At 41.0% G+C, this 15,140-nt stretch overlaps 1 protein-coding gene across 5 annotated transcripts in view; it reads left to right on the forward strand.

The window, feature by feature from the left end:
- The window catches only part of PPP3CA (protein phosphatase 3 catalytic subunit alpha), a 213,697-nt gene that overhangs the window by 86,822 nt on the left and 111,735 nt on the right, over nt 1–15,140 (forward strand). For all 5 annotated transcript variants that reach the window (XM_070948213.1, XM_070948216.1, XM_070948214.1 and 2 more), the window contains exon 2: nt 5,248–5,448. In XM_070948213.1, coding sequence (XP_070804314.1) covers nt 5,248–5,448 — 201 coding nt within the window. The remainder of the gene's footprint in view (nt 1–5,247; nt 5,449–15,140) is intronic.

Genomic DNA, 15,140 nt, shown 5'->3' on the forward strand with positions numbered 1-15,140 from the left:
AATTTAAAATTAGCTCAAGCCAGCCCAGCTAGTTGAAATAAATAGGTTTTCAGGGCCCGACGAAAAATCCGGAGGTCTGTTATTATACGTAACTCTGGGGGAAGGTTATTCCAGAAGGTGGGCGCCGTCACAGAGAAGGCTCTCCCCCTGGGGGTCGCCAGCCGACATTGCCTGTTTATGGATTAGAAAGAACCTCTGTCTCTTAGAATAAAGCAAACTAATGTTCTGGATACAGGAAGATATTCCGAAGTACATATTACTCCCTATTAATACCTTTAGGAGAATGGCTGACCTACTGCATAATTTTATAAATAATATGGATTCTTTTGTACACAGCTTTGTTAAAGAAAAATGCATATGTTCATGCGATTGACTTCCAGTTTCTCACACTTTTATTCCTCTGCAAATGATGCTTTTTTCAACTTCTGTTTTTAGGATGCTGGATAATTCCTTTGAAGTTTTTGAGTTTATTGTTGCAATAGGACAGAGGATATTGGTGGTGATTTTCTTGTTACACGTATTCCTATCATTCTGCAGCTGGTTAGAGATTTTGACATTTGAAGAGAGAGGGTTGGAGAAGCCTACCCTACACTATGAAAGTATCAAGTCAAGTCAATCTTTATCAAAGCCATAGATCAGCATATACCGTGAGACAACTTTAGAAAGTACTGTATTTTTCGGAGTATAAACACACACTTCCCCTTCCCCAAAGAGGGTGAAAATTTGGGTGTGTCTTATACTCCGGATGTAGCCCCCCCCACCCGCTGGCCCCCACCCTTTGGCCTCTGCCTCCCAGCAATTTACCTCCTTGCAGTAAGCAACAAACAGCAAAACAGCCCATTTCAGCTTCAGCACAGCCTGATTAGTACAAGCAGTTGATTGGCGGTTGGATCGGCTTCCTGACCCTCAGCTGTTTCAGGCTGCAGGGATTGCCATTGCCTATTGCCACGTGGGCCTCCGCTGCTTGCTGTAAGTAGGCAAATTGCTGGGAGGCAGATTTTTTTTCTTGTGCTAATTACGCTGTGCTGAAAATGAAACTAAAGCAGGCTGTTTGCCGCAATGAGGCAAACTAGGAGGCAGAGCCAGAGTTATTGTGTTTTATGAGTCTTATTTTCTTCTTTGTGTCCTTTTGTTGTAAAATTTCTATCTAGAATCAACAGTTAGCTGGAATTTAAAAAGCATTTCATTAACTTAATTAAAATGTTACCTGAAGGAAAATAAAGAGAGGGGAAAAAAGCTTTACATCTAACAGATTGCGTGCTGAATAACTTACTGATCCTGATTACAATACCAATGTATGCTAAGAAAAAAACTTAAAACAGTTCCAAACTGATAAAATTTCATATTATTTCCCATATCCACGCACTAGCGTATAACTTTGTTTTCCTCCCCCCAAAAAGTAGGTGCGTTTTATAATCCAGAGCGTTTTATACCCTGAAAAATACGATAGTTTAATTACAAGACCCCCTTGAATGAGAAAGAATGAGTGAGGGCAACTGTTCAGCCTACTGAAGACACCAGACTGACTATTAAACTTTCCCCCCTTTGCTTGGATATTTCAATGTGCATATATTTTTATGAATAAATTTATGAAATACCTTTCTTGCACAATTTTTTTCATGAGCCCATCTGGTGATTTTAGTAGCTGTTTCATATAATATTTTTAAGATCATGTCATTTATGGGAAGGATGAAACTGAATCAAAAACCATTCATTAGGTAGTAATAAAGATCATACTATTCCATGAGATACAGCGTTCCAGAACACTCCTGAAATGTTCCATTTCTTCTCTCGATCTTTCTGATCTGGTCATTCTGGGAATGGTCCAGCAATTTTGGGAAGTTAAGTCTTCCTCCAAGAAGCAAATCATGTTATTGGAGACGTAATATGTCCTGTTGGGGGCAGGTCCACATCCAAGAATAATATCATATGAGATCAGCATCATCTGGAGAGAATGTTTTAAAGTTCTCTGGTATTTGTAGTTTAAATTCCTCGTTGTGAATGAAGAGGAAAACAGCATATGAAATACCTCCTTCAGAAGTCTTCCATACCTTTAGAACCAGATTTTCTTGGAGTACAATTCCCATCACTCCATCTATAGTTTACGTAATGAGTGTTCAGCCTTCAATGGGACCAAGATTGGGAAGATATACTTTAATATTTACAAATTCAGGTACTCCTTGATTAAGAAATTGCAGTATACTGTGAGATGAATAAATTATATAGGTTTGTGTAAATTATTGATGTACTAATTCTCAGTCCTTCTCAGACATTTTCATTCATTTTTCTCTAATCTGAAGTATCCACAGAAGCAGCAGCTGTTTGAATCAATATAATTAATTACCCTGCAGCTGGCAAGATAGTTTCTAATGCCACTCCAATTTAGCAGTTTGGGAAAAGGGGTTAAGCTGGGATAACCTTCCTGTTGATCCTTGAAACTGACCAGATCCTCCCTCTAATCTGGGGGCAAGAAAGTAAAAAATATGTAGTATTAGATGAGGTTTGTAAAGCTTATCTCTACTACGTGACAGTACCTTAAACCTTTTTAAGTGTCATCTGAAATATCAGAGGGCGCGTTCATATATCCATAGTAGGAATGTGTACAAGATAAAAAAGTCATTTTTGAGTTTAGAATATGACATTTCAATTTTATTGTAACAAAACTCAAAATATTATAAATGTTCTAATTATATAAAAAAATGAAAATTCAGAGCAAGTTCTTTGCTCCTGACATTTTCATCTTCTTCCGGCCAGCGGACCTGATGCGTCATGTGCTGGCCATGCCGACACCCAGTTTAGCGAAGGGGGAAATAGTCCCGATATGTCACATGACGTTGCTGTGACGATGTGAGTTTGACACCCCTGCTGTAACCAATTGTCTAATTTGTCAAAATATCAGACAAAGAGATTATTTTTAAAAAATCTTTGACAGCTTCAGACTGCACCCAACAACATGCATTTTTCAATTGAGGGCAACAAGGTTTTTTTGGAGTAGATATGAGTATACTGCCTCAAATTTCTTTTTGTGACAATTGGTGATTATTCTAAAAAGCTGCAGCTTCTTTAAGGAGATATTGACATGGGTGGGATCTCAGATCTCCTTCAGCTCCAGAAGTCTATTCGCTTTTTAGTTTTCCCTAAAAATGATGCTGAAAGGTAAATGCTTTAAGGTTGGTTGCTGTTTTAGTCAGCCAGTTTAATCAGCTGATGAAGCATGGCTTGTAGTTTTGTTATGTTTTCCATTTGTGATTATCTAGGATTAAGCGGCCCAAAAGCCAAAAGGCTGCAGCTTTATTTCACAGAATGTTTTGTTTCGCTTGATCCCGAATGCAAAGGAAGAGAAAAGGCTGCTTTCCCAAAGTTGTAGAGCGTTTTAGTTTTGGTTCGGGTTTTGGTTTCTTGTTTGTTTGATTGACTGATTGATTGATTGTTTGTTTTTACCTACTTGTAATGCATCAGTGCCGTTTTGAAAGTAGCTCTGTATGATTGACAGGGTGTATCCAATAACACCTGCAGGGGGAAACATCCTGTTGTAAGTCTTATTGGCTTATGGAAAGAATAGCACTGGTAGTTTTCCTTTGAAAATTCTAATTGGGACCAGAATTTGTACTGCTAAGCAGTTAGGTTGTTGAAACGCCATATGACTGTATCCATTATTGACCATACTGTCATTAATCCAGGATCTCACACTTCTCCTGACTACTACTACTATTACTACTACCACTACCACTACCACTACCACCTCTTCTTCTTCTTCTTCTTCTTCTTCTTCTTCTTCTTCTTCTTCTTCTTCTTCTTCTTCTTCTTCTTCTTCTTCTTCTTCTTCTTCTTCTTCTTCTTCTCCTCCTCCTCCTCCTCCTCCTCCTCCTCCTCCTCCTCCTCCTCCTCCTCCTCCTCCTCCTTCTTGTGCCATATCTGTCATCGGACGTTGGCGATCATGTTGGCAATCCTATTTTTATCAACAGCTACACAAAAAAGTCCTGCTGAGTTTTAGAGTATTCAAACCAGTCCCTTAGATTTTGAAGCCATGATGTTTTTCTTCTGCCTGGACCTCATTTGCCTTCAATCTTTCCCTTGAGGATTAAATGAAGTGTGGCGTATTTTTCTGGGTGTCGCATCACATGGCCAGTCTCCTGCGCTTCAACTTCAACTCCCCACCTCCGCTTGTCTATCTCCATCTCTGCCCTGTGTCCCCCTCAGTGTGGGTTCCCCTCTACTCTCCTGTACTCGGCCTGCACTCCTTCCACCCTGCACTCCACTGCCCTATCCTCTGTCTTGCACCGTTGCTGCCCCCTATTGACCTTCTATGTTTTCTTCCTCCTGCTATTGATCAGGCAAGCCTGCCCTGGCTCTTTGGGAGGGAGCTGCTGGCTACATGAGGCCTTCCCAAATTGCATGTGGTGAAGGCCTCATTGGCCAGCAACTGCCTCATGAAGGCCAAACCAGGCTTGCCTCATCAGCTATGGGAGGAAGAAGATGGCAAAGGTCAGTTGGAGACAGCAGAGGTGCAGAAGAGCAGGGCAGTGGACGCAGCTGGGACACCTGAGTGCAAAGCAGCTAAAATGGCAGAAATGGGGTGAGGGGGGATGAAGATAGCCATGTGAGGGAAGTTGAAGTACATCCTTCATTGATAGATGTGGACAGGCTGTCAGCATCTGCATTTTGACCATGTGACTGTGGGGGATTGAAATTCCTATAACTTCAAGGATCAGGCATACATATTTGTTTGGCACCGTCGCAATTTCAATCGGTTCTAGAACAAGTCGTTAAGGGAGGACTGCCTGTAATGGAGAATTCAGAATAGCTTTACAAGTGTTTTCTTGGTTATGTATACTGTATTTACTGCTTTCTCTTCTCCTTCTTCTCCTTCCCCTTCTCCTCCTCCTCCTCCTCCTCCTCCTCCTCCTCCTCCTCCTCCTCTTCCTCCGCCTCCTCCTCTTTCATAAACAATATTCAGATGAAATGTTCATCATTTAAAAAAAAAAAAAACCCCAATGTAGAGGTATAATGCTTGATTTTTTTTAGGATGGGGAAATTAGCTAGCTACAAATAATTGCTAGAAATAGCAACATAGTTCTAAGAAGCTTGCTAACAGCATCAGGAAATACTTTGCTGCATTGCAATCTAGTAAGTACAAAGCCTTTTTGGAAGCCAAAGCACTGATCAGTAATGGAGATAAAACATTGCTTTTTATTGAGACCAAGGGGTTTTCTTGGTGCATTGAATCCATTATCTTTGTTCTTGCAGCTGTCCCATTTCCTCCAAGCCATCGGCTCACAGCGAAGGAAGTGTTTGACAATGATGGAAAACCCCGAGTGGATATCCTAAAGGCACACCTTATGAAGGAAGGAAGGCTGGAAGAAAGTGTTGCTTTGAGAATAATAACAGAGGGTGCTTCGATTCTGCGCCAGGAAAAAAATTTGCTGGATATAGATGCCCCAGTTACTGGTAAGTACAAATAAACACTAAAGCAGTAACAGGAAATCTCCTCTATCATAATTATAAAATGTTTGGTTTAGGGCATAATAAGCCATTACCAAAATGTTGCTTCACTACATGTTATATTGCACAAACTGCAGCAGAACGTCTCATATCTTATGGTAGAGGTAAGCAGTCTTTGAGGGGTTGGGAGCTGCACCTCAGCGTTCTGATTGTCGGTCATGCTATAGTAGACATTCCTGTCACACTGTGAAATGATCAGAAAGGGTAGGTAGGATCCTTACTCTTGATTTTGGGGGCAGGGTCTAAAGGGCAGAGATGAGAACAGAGGCTTTTGCTTTAATCTTTAATCAGAATAGAGCTGGACCGGACTTTGGAGGTCCCCTCTTCAAGCAGGAGACCCTATATCAGGGGTCTCCAACCTTGGCATCTTTAAGATTTGTGGACTTCAACTCCCAGGCTCTGTGAGTTGCCAAGGTTGGAGACCTCTGCCCCAGGGGTGAAATCCAGTAGGTTCTGACAGGTTCTGGAGAACTGGTAGCAGAAATTTTGAGCAGTTCAGAGAACCGGTAGCAGAAATTTTGAGTAGTTTGGAGAACCGGCAAATTCTACCTCTGGCGGGCCCCAGAGTGGGGTGGGAATGGAGATTTTGCAATATCCTTCCCCCAGGAGTGGGGAGGGAATGGGGATTTTGCTGTATCCTTCCCCTGAAGTGGGGTGGGAATGGATATTTTGCAGTATCCTTCCCCTGCCCATCCACCAAGCCACTCCCACTAAGTCACACCACGCCCACAGGACCCGTAGTAAAAAAAATTGGATTTCACCACTGCCCTGCCCTATACCATTTCAGATAGGTTGGCTATCCAGTCTTTTGTTAAAAACCTCCAGTGATGAAGCACCCACAACATCTGAAAGAAGCAGTTCCACTCTCTAATTGTCCTCACGGTTAAGAAAGTTCCTTCTTAATTCCAGGTTGCTTCTCTCCTTGATTAGTTTCCATCCATTGTTTCTTGTCTTGCCCTCTGGTGCTTTGGAAAATAAGTTGGCAGCCTCTCAAATACTGAAATACTGCTACAGTATCATGTCACCCCCTAGTCTTTCTTTTCTCTAGACTAGCCATATCCAGTTCCTGCAACCATTCTTCGAGATGTTTTTGTCTCCAGGCCTTTAATCATCTTAGTTGCTCTTCTTTGAAAAATCCCAAAGTCTCAACATCTTTTTTGTAATGTAGTGACTAAAACTGGGTGCAGTATTCCAAGTGTGGTCTTATTAAGGATTTATAAAACAGTATTGATACTTCACATGATAACCCTAAGATATACTGCTGAAGTTATTAAATGCTTGATGAAATTTGAGATAGAAAAGCTCAAAGGACTACTGGATTGACAGATGAACCTGAAGAAGGTCTACCTATGTGATCATTAAGAAGTAAAGCGGACTGGATTACATATGTGTATGGAAATGGGAAGAGTTGCAACCAAAAGGCTTCTTTTCCATCCAAGGGTGGGGTCTAAAATTGCTGTCCCTAAAATCAGAAATTTTCCTAACCAAATTTAGGTTGAGTGCCACCATAGTGTTGGACAGCCATAGACGAGTCTGCTGCATGCAGAATTATAGCCTTCTATGCAATTTATTCTCCATTTTATGTTAGTGCTTTTTAACTAATTTTGAATGGAACAGAAAGGTCTTCATTGTGTGCAGAAAGATCTTTGCTCTACAGTAAATTGAGAGGTGAAGGAATGCTAGTATATTTGCATTGATTAATTAGGATCCTGTACATCTTAAGTCAGGGATTTTTTTTTTCAGCATGAGCTCATAAATGAATCTTGCCTGATAAAGTGATGCTTGCTCTATTTATCTAATAATGTAAGACTTATTGAAGCTGTTCTTTTGATATGAAATGCTGGGAAAAAAGGAATAGTATGGTGACCTATAATTAATTAGGATTTAATGAAGTGATTTATTTGAAACTTTAACATCTCATCTTTTCCCATTTTAGTCAAGGGGAAACTTAATGGGTGTCTTCCATCCAATTGTTGTAGTAGAAAGTCTGCAAGCTCTCTCCATTGCTTCCTATGCACTGTATCCCCAATGCTGGCTTTGTATTGCTCTAGAATTCATGAACCTTGGCTGTCATATGCCTCCTCCCTACCATTTTCAATAATCCCAATATGTTGCCACTGGTGTAGGCTTGGGGAGTGAATCTTACATTAATAATACCCGACTGTCCCAGGAAGACTTAGTTAACCATCAACAAGAGCCTCCCAGTCTCTTTACACATGCTGAACCAAGGGGATTCAACCAACCCCTTTGTTTACAATTATATCCCTGGAGGTGAGCAAGATCAGCTGGGCAGCCTAGAATGCAGCTATAATCCCTACAGACCTTTGGATATTATACACAGCTTCTACCATGTTCATATGCAAATTCATATGCAAGCTTCCTACAGAATTAAATGTAATATAACATACAAGTTGTTGCTGTTAGTTGCGAAGTCATGTCTGACCCATCACGACCCCATGGACAATGTTCCTCCAGGCCTTCCTGTCCTCTACCATCCTCCAGAGTCCATTTAAGCTCCCACCTACTGCTTCAATGACTCCATCCAACCACCTCATTCTCTGTCGTCCCCTTCTTCTTTTGCCCTCAATCTTTCCCAGCATTAGGCTCTTCTCCAGTGAGTCCTTCCTTCTCATTAGGTGGCCAAAGTATTTGAGTTTCATCTTCAGGATCTGGCCTTCTAAAGAGCAGTCAGTCAGGGTTGATCTCCTCTAGGACTGACCGGATTGATCGCCTTGCAGTCCAAGGGACTCGCAGGAGTCTTCTCCAGCACCATAGTTCAAAGGGCTCAATTCTTTGGCGCTCAGCCTTTCTTATGGTCCAACTTTCAACATACAAGTAGTCCTTGTTTACTGATGATTTCCATCACTACATGATAAGGTTGTACAACACAATGTCACATGACTGCATCACTTAGCAATGGCAACCCAATACACCCCGTTGTTGTTGTTAAGTGAGGATCACAGATCCTTAACTGAGGCCAGGGCAGCTGGTAAATAGGTGGTCAGGGAAGTAAGGCAAGTGTGCGTGCCCGAGCAAGGGAGGATATTATGCAAGTGGCCCAAGAGGTGCAATTGGGCCAGGGGTGATTGTATGGGGTAGGGGAAGATGTACGAGAATCTGGCAAGGTGTTGGGGCTGGCTGCTGCTAGGCAGTGAAAGTTGTGCGAATAGTGTGCAAGGTATTGTGTAAATGTGGCAGAACTTGAGGTGGCTGCTGGGAACATACAATTGATGTACCAGAGCAACTTGTGTCTTTCCCTGCCAGCTTCCCCATTGACTTTGTTGGAGGTCAGCAGGGAAGATTGCAAAGGGCAACTACATGACCGCCAGACTCTGCAACCATTGTAAACCAGTTGCAAAGCACCCAGATTGCAAGCACATGACTGTGGATGTGCTGTGACAGCCAAAACTTTGAGGGCCAGTTGTAATTCTCCCTTTCCAATGCTGCTATAATTTCAAACAGTCGCTGAACAAATCATCAGTAAGCAAGGACTACATGTAATCTATTGAATTTAATATAGCCGCATCCTCTGGAAAGCTCTGGATGGTTTACAACAAAGATATAATACTCCACTCATCCCAGTGGTGGGTTGCTCCCGGTTCTGTCCGGTTCTTGCGAACCAGTAGTAAAAGCAGCAGGAGGCTCCGCCCACCTGCCTGGACGTCATAATGGACAATTATCGCGCTCCAATTGTGAACTGGTAGTAAAGGTAAGTAGAACCCACCCCTGGTTCATCCCATCCTGGCTTGTATTCAGAAAGCCTTTGATGATGGTCTGTTACTGTAGGAAAGTAGATAAGGAAATGAACCGAGTCCTTAGTGGAGGCTTGAACTCTTTCCCACCTGGTTTCTTTCTTTCTGCTGCAAGGGAGATGAAGAGATGCTAAAACATTGCAAATGTTTTATCATGGTAGGGAAATAGTGAAAGTCCTTGACTTATGACCAGTCATTTATTGACCAAAATTATGACAGACCCTGACCCCCCAAAAGACACTTAAGACCCAGTTTCGAAGTTGCAGTGCCCCTCCCATTGTTCACCTGACCTGAACACTCCCCACCTGCCTATCTGACTCATCCTGCTGGAACCCCCAGGTCTCAGCCTACTCCCAAGCTGGCCATTCAGTAACACAAGGGAGCTAAAGAGAGCCTGCCTCTCATCTGGATACCCAGATGAGGCTCCCCCCCTGCCATTCAGGATTCCTACAGGCCTCTTTTGTCTGAGAAGGGAACTTGGGAGCATACTGAGGCCTAGGGAAACCCCAAGGGACAGGGAACAGCACTGGCTGTCTCAAGGATGGGAGACTTAGAGTAGGCCTCCCAAGGCCTGCCCTGTGCTAGACCTTCAAAGACCTCCCGCACCCCCAGGCACTTCGTGTTCCACTTGACAACATCCATGTTTGTCTAATGATAGTATTGGCGAGAGCGGTGTTGAGGATCATTCTGTGACATGCTTCACACTATGCAACGTAATGGGGAGGCTCCATTACAGTCATAAATCAAGGACTACCTGTATGTTTGTGCACACCTTTTTAATAAATAAGCCTGGAATCAGTCTCCAACTTTTCCTTTTAAGAGAAAATTGCTGAGATGTTGAACTCTGAAAACATATTCACTAAAGATAAGGTTTGAACAGAACAGAACAGAACAGAACAGAACAGAACAGAACAGAACAGAACAGAACAGAACAGAACAACAGAGTTGGAAGGGACCTTGGAGGTCTTCTAGTTCAACCCTCTGCTTAGGCAAGAAACCCTACACCACTTCAGACAAATGGTTATCCAACATCTTAAAAATGTCCAGTGTTGGAGCATTCACAACTTCTGGAGGCAAGTTGTTCCACTGATTAATTGGTCTAACTGTCAGGAAATTTCTCCTTAGTTCTAAGTTGCTTCTCTCCTTGATTAGTTTCCACCCATTGCTTCTTGTCCTACCTTCAGGTGCTTTGGAGAATAGCTTGACTCCCTCTTCTTTGTGGCAGCCCCTGAGATATTGGAACACTGCTATCATGTCTCCCTTAGTCCTTCTTTTCATTAAACTAGACATACCCAGTTCCTGCAACCGTTCTCCATATGTTTTAGGCTCCAGTCCCCTAATCATCTTTGTTGCTCTTCTCTGCACTCTTTCTAGAGTCTCCACATCTTTTTTTACATCATGGCAACCAAAACTGAATGCAGTATTCCAAGTGTGGCCTTGCCAAGGCATTATAAAGTGGTATTAACACTTCACGTGATCTTGATTCTATCCCTCTTTTTATGCAGCCTAGAACTATGTTGGCTTTTTTGGGCAGCTGATGCACACTTCTGGCTCATATTTAAATGGTTGTCCACTAGGACTCCAAGATCCCTCTCACAGTTACTACTATTGAGCAAGGTACCACATATACTGTACCTGTGCATTTTTGTTTTTCTTGCCTAAATGTAGAACCTTACTTTTTTCACCATTGAATTTCATTTTGTTAGATAGCGCCCAATGTTCAAGTCTGTCAAGATCCTTCTGTATCTTGAGCCTATCTTCTGGAGTGTTGGCTATTCCTGCCAGCTTGGTGTCATCTGCAAATTTGATGAGTTCCCCATCTATCTCTTCGTCCAAGTCATTGATAAAGATGTTGAAGAGTACTGGGCCTAAAAAAGAGCCTTGGGGTATTCCATGCATACTTCCCTCCATGTAGATGCAGTTCCATTGAGGACTACACGTTGAGTGTGGTTGGTCAGGCAGTTACAAATCCATCTGGTGATGATGCTGTCTAACCCACATTTTTCTACTTTATCTAGTAGTGGATTATGGTCTACTTTATCAAATGCCTTACATATGGGATGGAAACTATACTGGCTAACAACAACGTTTAAATAGAGTGTGAGAGAGAGATTATTGATCTTGTTGAATCTTTTGTAGCCTTTGAAAGCATCAACCATCTGCAAAAGTTGGAACCATTCTTTGGCAGTGATTCAGCTCCTTCCTGAGTTACTGGTTTCAGTCAGCTTTTGTGAGGAAGGAAAGGCCAAGTCCCGGGGCCCTTGAGTATTGGGGTGCCACAGTGCTCAGTCTCTCACCTCAGCTCTTAGTATATTTAAGATCTCTATGAAGAAGTAGAAACTGTCTTGCCCTAAACTGACCCAAATTCACCCTTTTTTGCCTGAGATGCGATAGAATTCTGGGTCTCCCAGTTTCTAGTCTAACCACAATACCAAATTAGCTTTACACTTTTTATTTTTTAAAAAATATATATACTTTTTTCCTTTTTACAGGCATAAATATATAGTGTCAAAGTAACCTGACTCCCAGAGTAACAGATCAAAGTATCAGTATGATATAGCGATTGTCATATTGGAAGTGGAAGCTTATTATAGATTTGGCCAGTAGTATCCTTTTCTTTCTTCATGAAAATGACACATTTTTGTCTCTAGATAAAAAAGTAAGTAAAGTAAAGGTTCCCCCTGTCCAGTCATGTCTGACTCTAGGGGTGTGTGCACTCATCCCTGTTTCCCAGCTGAAGGAGCCAGCATTGTCTGAAAATGCTTTCATCATCATGTGGCCAGCATGTAGCAACAAATACAAAAGACTAATGAAATGAAAGCTTACAAATGCATAATTCTTTATAACTGAGATCCACAGAGTTCTTCCGGTAGTGGGGCAATGATAGGATGGTCTAAGGAATTGGTACCAGTTCACATGATAAAGGATTGGTAGATAAAGAACAGGTACAAACAATATTGATAAAAGTAGTAAATTCACTTATAGTGTATTTTCAGGGTTTGACGCTTCCCCTATTCTGCTTCATCGTTCCTCCAAAGCAGACCTTTCCCCATTAACCATTCATTGTGCCTTAATTCCGTGAGTTTTACTAGCTATCATTCCTTAATCCAGGGGATGCTTAGATCGTAACAGCTGTTCCTGTCCAGCTGCTTATTCTCTAGATGCATTGATCTCTGACTCCCTCACAACAGATAGCTGAGATTCTTCCATTTTCTGCAAGTTCTGATTTTGGGAGGTTTCACTACCTCCTCACCAGAAAACTGTTTAGATGTTGCCGTACCTTACCTAACGGTTTGTTTTAATTGTACTTTAATTTATATTCAGCAAAGATCCAAAATACAATTCACTGAATAGGTAGGATTTTTTAAAAAGGGAGTACAAAAGAAGACTGCTTTTAAAAATATTTGAAATTTCCTGATCCATTTTTCAGGAAAAAATGCTATTTCTTAATGTTTTCAGGTTTTTTTTCTAACATGATATATAATTCCTGACTTAAATCTCAAAATGAAATAGTACCCATAAGTCCTAGATGCAGGAAAGTGATATTGATTAGGTTTTTTGACAGTGTTCAGAATATATGTAAGCTTCCAGTTTGATATATAGAATGTATAGCTCAACCAAGAATTGGTTCATTCTTTATGTGGCTCTGTATATATGTGCTTTTATTTTTTGTTCTATCATGATTAGTGAGTGGCTTCCATTGTTTTATTCTAAACTAGTGTTTGAGGAAATTAGTATTTTTACAGGTAATTTTTGGGCCTGTGCAGGGATTCTATTGAAGCAGATGACTTTCTGGTTGAGAATTTGGAATTTGCCTTTCTGATTTTTTTTTTTTTTTTTGTTAGCAGCTGTTTGAGTCCTACTATGAGCCAGAAGAAAAATATGAAAATGAGACTTTATAGGAAAAATAAATAATTAAGCCAATGAGCTGGGCTTCACCAACAAATTAAAACTAGCAACTAAAAAATAATAATCCCCAAACAACTAGCAGGATTTGAACACCATCAAAATTGATAAAATCACCTTCAGTCAATTGCAAAAAGGCAGATTTACCTGGAACAGTTTACATCCTGTGACAATAATTTTAATACCATAAACAGAGTTAGCTGATCCTAGGCTGGTTGAAGAAAAAGATGGAGGGCTTAATTCTGGCAGCACAAGACCAAGTCTTAAGAACAAATGCATATAAAACCAGAATTGAAAGCACTGGAATTTAAATTACAGTAAATTTTGCAATCAACATATCTTCTGTTGTGTCCCCTATGAAAACACCCAATTGTTAAGGTCATCTTTGAAGAAACTCTCTTCTATCTTTCCATAACATTAGAAAGGCCTTTTTGTTTTAGATGGTTAACTATGCTCATATACTAGTAGAAGATGAGAATATTCATTCCAGATGGTGCCTTAAGTTGTTTTTCTTGAAATGGTGCAATTTTTATTCTGAAAGGAGATGCTGAGTGGCATACCAGAAAGCTTCATTTTTGCTTCCAAGCTGTCCAACTGATTTACAGATAATTTGGATAAGAGATATTCAGCAAGGTAACTCCAAATTTAAGATGATCCCTTCATGCTTCAAAAGAGAAGATTAGACAGGATTGTCTTATCGTATTTGTTAGTTTCATGTTTTACTTCTTGTGCTAATTCAAGGCAATTCTCATACTTCAAAAGTAAATCTGATGGGGAAAAAAGAGGTTCCTTCTAAGATAGACAAAACATTCTTCATTCAGATAGAAAACGGTGCATTCTGTAAGTGAGCAAGCACTATTTTTTTGAGAAATACGTGTGTCATTGGCTGAAATCTCTGTGGTCATGTGGCCAGCATGACTAAACGTGCACGGAATTCTGTTACCTTCCCACCAAAGGTGGTCCCTATTTGTCTACTTGCATTTTTTATGTGCTTTTGAGCTGCTTGGTTGGCAGAAGCTGAGACAAGTAACGGGAGCTCACCTCGTTACGTGGCACTAGGGATTCGAACCGCTGAACTGCCGACCTTTTGATCGACAAGCTCAGTGTTTTAGCCACTGAGCCATCGCAACACTTTCTTTTTGTAGTCCTGTTTAAATACTGTTGTATTTTTTCCTGGCACTACCAGATCTCATTTGAGAAGCTGCTGATAGTTAAGCTCCTTTCCCTTCCTCATGTTTCTCCACTGTGTATTACTTCGTCCCACTTTTCTTCCAGTCTGTTGGAAGGATAAAGCAGCAACATGCTAAAGTTGCAATGTAATGCCACATTCAGTGCCTTGAGACACTTGCAAACAGGACATGAACTACAACATTTTTATGATGAGATGTCACTTTAGGCTTGCATTTCACATGGTTTGAAAGCCACGCAGAACAGACGTTGGGGAGGGTATTAAAAATGACTTTAAAGGAGCATAATAGGAAAATCTCTATTAATCATCTATGAAAATTGCTGCTTTGATTTTTGTAGTAATCATTACAAATCCAAAATAATGATTCCTAAACATCTGAGAAATACGTATATAGTGTTCCTATTTTTAGATGTATAATTTAGCACATTTGGCAACAGCTGTTTTTCTCCTCTTTTAAAAATGAGTTTTGTTCAAGGCAAGGAAGGAAGTAAATCATACAAATAATTCTTCTGTATCCTTTAAAATTTGTGAACAGGCTGATATTGTTTTGTTGGAAGTGGATTGTTCCTGCTTTCATTTCAGATTAGTTTACACTTCTGAGATTTCCTGGTCTGCTCTCTGATGCAGCTTGTTTGTTTGTTTCAAATCAGCTAAGTCAGAGGTGTCAAACTCGATTTCAGTGAGGGCCGCATCAGGATTGTGTTTGACCTCGGGAGGCCGGGATGGGCATGGCCAGATGTGGATAGCTCCATGTCACTCCTGTCAGGGGACACCTGTGGTGGCCCGAGTGC

The sequence above is a fragment of the Pituophis catenifer genome, unplaced genomic scaffold, assembly GCF_029215685.1.
Source record: "Pituophis catenifer annectens isolate HBS135680 unplaced genomic scaffold, rPitCat1.0.hap2 SCAF_8, whole genome shotgun sequence".
Taxonomy (NCBI): Eukaryota; Metazoa; Chordata; class Lepidosauria; order Squamata; family Colubridae; genus Pituophis; species Pituophis catenifer.